Below are 4,402 nucleotides of genomic sequence, written 5' to 3' on the forward strand. Positions count from 1 at the left end.
TTTCAGACTTCATCCGAGCTCAGACCGGCTACTAGCTTTGCGTGAAAAAGCAGCGTTGGATTTAGACGTCCATTAAGCATCTGGTCACAAGGTAAGTCTGCATTAGTAATTTGCATCTAACACAAACGGTATGTCCGTTTGCAGTAATACCCCTAATGCTCTTTTCAGTAGGATTATATTGTCCTTCGTGACATAATTAAATCACTAGCTCTGCGTGTTTTCAGGGATATGAGGCTGGTTGCAGGGTTAGCTGTGCTATGGCTGTGGGTTGCAGAGGCCGTGGAAAACTGCCCCAGTGATTGTAAATGCAGCCAGAAATCCAGTACGGAAAAGACTGAAGTCAACTGTCAAAAGAGGGGACTTCAGAGCATCCCACCCAAACTCCCTCTGGACTCATGGATCCTAAAAATGGGTGAGCAGGAATGTTCTCAGTAACAGTGCTTGGATCTTCATGTAACCTTAATTCACTGCTTACCTGGTCAAAAATATACCATATTTTCATCCAGAATACCACCTGTATACTACACTAACATTCACAGTTTTGGGATCAGTAAGTTAAAAAAATTATAATTAATTAATACTTTTATTCAGCAAGGTTGCATTAAATTCTGGCCCATAGATACAGTGCAGGTTTTTTATTCAAAATATATGTAATATTCTTTGCATGGGTAATCTAGTTTTTCACCAGGAACTTGTTAAACATGCTTAAATAATGCAGGCTGATTGCTTCAACAAAAGCATACCATCAATTAACAACCTTGCAGTTCCGTTTTTAATGGTCTATTATTGTTAAAAAAATCAATTCCCCTTTGGAGAAAATGATTGGGAATTTTACTTCCGGGACCTGACCGTTGCACTCAAGTTCTTAACCCTAATTATGAACGCTGTGATTTTTGCTTTAGCACCATCAATTAAACCCTCCTCCTCTTTTGCTTCCTTTTGTCTATTTATTTTCAAGGTGAAAATTTTCTGCAGGACCTACCAGACAACATCCTGAACTCCGTCCCAAAAATTGAGAGCGTAAACTTGGAGCGAAACTCAATCAAATCAATACACCCTCAAGCATTTGCTGGTGCCCAGCGATTGATGCTTTTGAATCTGCAAGGAAACCGAATGTCTAAACTTCCAGTGAAGGGCTTCAAAGACCTCCTAAACCTACGCTTTCTCATGCTGGGCCAGAATCAGATAGCTAGCCTCAAACCTAACATTTTCATTGGCATGAGGAACCTCTCAGAATTAGATCTGCCCCTGAACGCCCTCACTGCCCTCCCTCCAAATGCATTCAAGCCTCTGATTGCCCTCAAAGTTTTGGACCTTGCCTTGAACCGCATCCAGAGGATCTCGCCCAAAGCCTTTGTTGGACTTGAAGAGCTGCTTTTTCTCAACTTGGACAACAACAAGCTGAAGAATATTCAAGCTGGGACCTTTCGGCCCCTGATTGGTCTTGAGATGTTGGTACTGGACAACAATTTGCTCTCCACACTTACCGCGTCCACACTAGAAGGTCTTTCCAACCTGCAGGAGCTCTATATCAGAAAGAATGAAATTGAGAGCCTGCCAGCTGACGTATTCCGCCACACACCTAAACTTACTCATGTAGGCTTAAGTGGGAATCGACTTCATGCCATTGATGGCAACATGCTAGCCAACATGCAAGGTAAGAATAAGGAGTTTTAAAATCTACTAGTTGCTGGGTTGCCTGAATGACCAGCTGACTATCAGTTCTACGGAAACACTATATTATCAGGCTGGTTTCAGGTTCCCCAACTCAAAAGTTGTTGTTGCCATAAGACATTGCTTCTGCGTTTATCTAGATGGAGCACAGTGTAATAGAACAGAATACTGTATAGGTGACTCAAGATGATTTTTACAGTCAACGTAATTGCTATGTAATATGGTACGATGACTAAAAAAATTCTGTATTGTTTGGTCAAAAACATGAAAACATTTACTTTTTTATTCTTATCTGTTAAGTGTAACACGTTATTCAAATCTCTGATTGATTCAGGGTTGAAGGAGGTGTATCTGCACGATAACCCATGGAAATGTGACTGCAGTATCAACTCGCTGGTGCATTACGTAGCTCAGACGAGGGCTAATCATTCGCCTCTGCAAAGACTTCGGTGCATTAGCCCAGAAGAGTTTCGTGATAGACCCATTCACCTGCTGAAAGCTGAGGAACTTCCCTGCAGGGCCTAGAACATCCTCACGTCTGATATCATATCACGTGAGACCTCCAAAAGTTGGAAGCACAGCATAATAGCAGCAGGATATTTTCTGTAATTGAATAGTGATGCTATGCCACAATGACTTTGACAGGTTAATGATAGAGTTGCTGTTCTGCAGATAATCGAAACTTTCACCCACACCAGACCACCTAGAGAGGCTCTCAGTAGTACATCCTACAAAACTAAAGGAAGAACTGTGCATTTGGTATTCCCAATACAGAAGAAATGTCAAATTTTTGTAATACAATAATAATATATTTTCACTTTCAGCTTAATATTACAAATGATTCTCTTAAATGCATTATTTATCCAAAGTGTTTTTTTATTGTCCTTCAGCATCAACATAGAAGATGCTCTCATAATTGAATCCCTCTCAATAATGTAAGTAGGTGAGTATAACTGCTGTATTATTTTATTTAATGTCATTAAACCCATGTTACAATTATTTATCTATATGATGTATACAGTATATACCCAATAAACACATCTTGAATCTGTGAATGCACATGTGCAAATTATTTTTTTTGTTAGAACCAGTGAAGCTTAAAGGAAATAACTAGAGGTTAGAAAATCCGCTCCTGCTCAGAGACCGACTGCAAACTTCCACCAACACCTGAGACTGAATTCCTCATCGGATTGTTACAGCTGAATAAGCTTCCTTTGAAATCATCATTCTGTCTCTAAATTCCACCCAGGGCGCTGAAGCTGCAGTCCCACATTTCAGCTGCTGGGAAGGTGTTACAAAGCAAGCTGCTTTAAAACTTCTGCTTCAGTACTGCTAGTTTACTGATATTAAATCGAACTGGTGGAACAGTATTTATAATATGTATTCATAGCACATGTAAAAAAAAAAAGACATTAAATATTAAATTGGATAATTGGACATTAGGAGATTAGTCACACATTTAAACACACACACAAACATGTATGTATATAAATAAAAATATACACATACACAAGCTACAGTGTTTTTGTTGTATATTTTGATGACCGATATGTCCTAAAATACTTCAAAAAAACACATAATCATGCAATGTTTTCACACTCTGACTGTATACCTACTGTCTAACTTTCAAAGCAAAATTACTGGTGCATTATGCTTTTGTGCATAACAAGATACTCCTTTAACACCTAATTTCCCCCAGCGTTGCCATGGTAACCGTTGCTTATAGTAGGGAGCTCCTGCGGATGCCTTACCCCTCACTGCATCTCCCCCTCAACCAGCTGTTACACACTCAGAGTCCTCTAACCAGCTCGCTTTCACTAGTAGATTTACAATGACAAATTGGCATGATTCTGGCATCAAATAAACAGCTTTACAGCAGCTTACATTAATCACAGCTTGAGAAAACCCACTTTTTCACTGAATATATCTACATTAGCGGGAATGCCACTGAGATGGAGATAAAGTGTGCTTACTGTTGTAGTGCAGAGATTTGTAGTAGTGATGTCATTGAAATTGAAATTTACTTCACATTGTGGCCATATTCGACTGAGATTACACAATTGATTAATTAGTGATATAACCATCCTTATTCATCACAAAGCATGGATGTTACGTCCTTTTTTAACCCCTAAAAGAAATATTTGACCCATTCTTCCTTTCTTTTAGGACTGTATGACCCTGCTTAATATGCAACCTAACATTTCATTTGCCCAAAACACGTGTCTGTTCAACCTTTGCTAAATCCTGATGAATGGGCGGCAGTGTTCTTTGGTGTTTAACCTTTTTAATATTTGAATATGATTAAGAAACTAATTTCAGCCCTTAATTAGAAGCATGCTATTTTAAAGGCACAGCCTTTTAAAAATGGAACTGTACACTTGCTTGCTGCTTTTTCTAAATAAATTTAGATGAAAATGCCCAGGAGGTTGCCAAAATGATCTGTAATCTTGAGGCTTATTTTCGAAGTGAAACATCCCCACAGCATGATGCTGCTATCAGCATGTTTCACTGTAGGTACGGTATTAGGCCAGGTGTTGAGCCATTTTAGTCGCAGTGCTTGGCATTCAGGCTGAAGAGTTTAATTTTTATTTCATCTGACCGTCAGGATCTTAGTCCATTAACCGCTGTTTGTCAAACTTTTTTTAACTTAAAGACTGATTTCCATCTAACAATTTAACAAAATGACTTAATGATTAATGAAACCATATATAGAGATGGTTTTCCCAAT

At 38.8% G+C, this 4,402-nt stretch overlaps 1 protein-coding gene across 1 annotated transcript; it reads left to right on the forward strand.

The window, feature by feature from the left end:
* The first annotated feature begins 228 nt into the window (after positions 1–228).
* Positions 229–2,199, forward strand: LOC143729682 (uncharacterized). Its single transcript, XM_077221030.1, has 3 exons — positions 229–412; positions 959–1,657; positions 2,009–2,199. Exons 1-3 carry the CDS (start codon positions 229–231, stop codon positions 2,197–2,199), a joined length of 1,074 nt encoding a protein of 357 aa, XP_077077145.1.
* The last annotated feature ends 2,203 nt before the right edge of the window (positions 2,200–4,402 follow it).

Source organism: Siphateles boraxobius, unplaced genomic scaffold (genome assembly GCF_051911475.1).
Source record: "Siphateles boraxobius isolate OS27281-9 unplaced genomic scaffold, OSU_SipBor_1 8, whole genome shotgun sequence".
Classification (NCBI taxonomy): domain Eukaryota; kingdom Metazoa; phylum Chordata; class Actinopteri; order Cypriniformes; family Leuciscidae; genus Siphateles; species Siphateles boraxobius.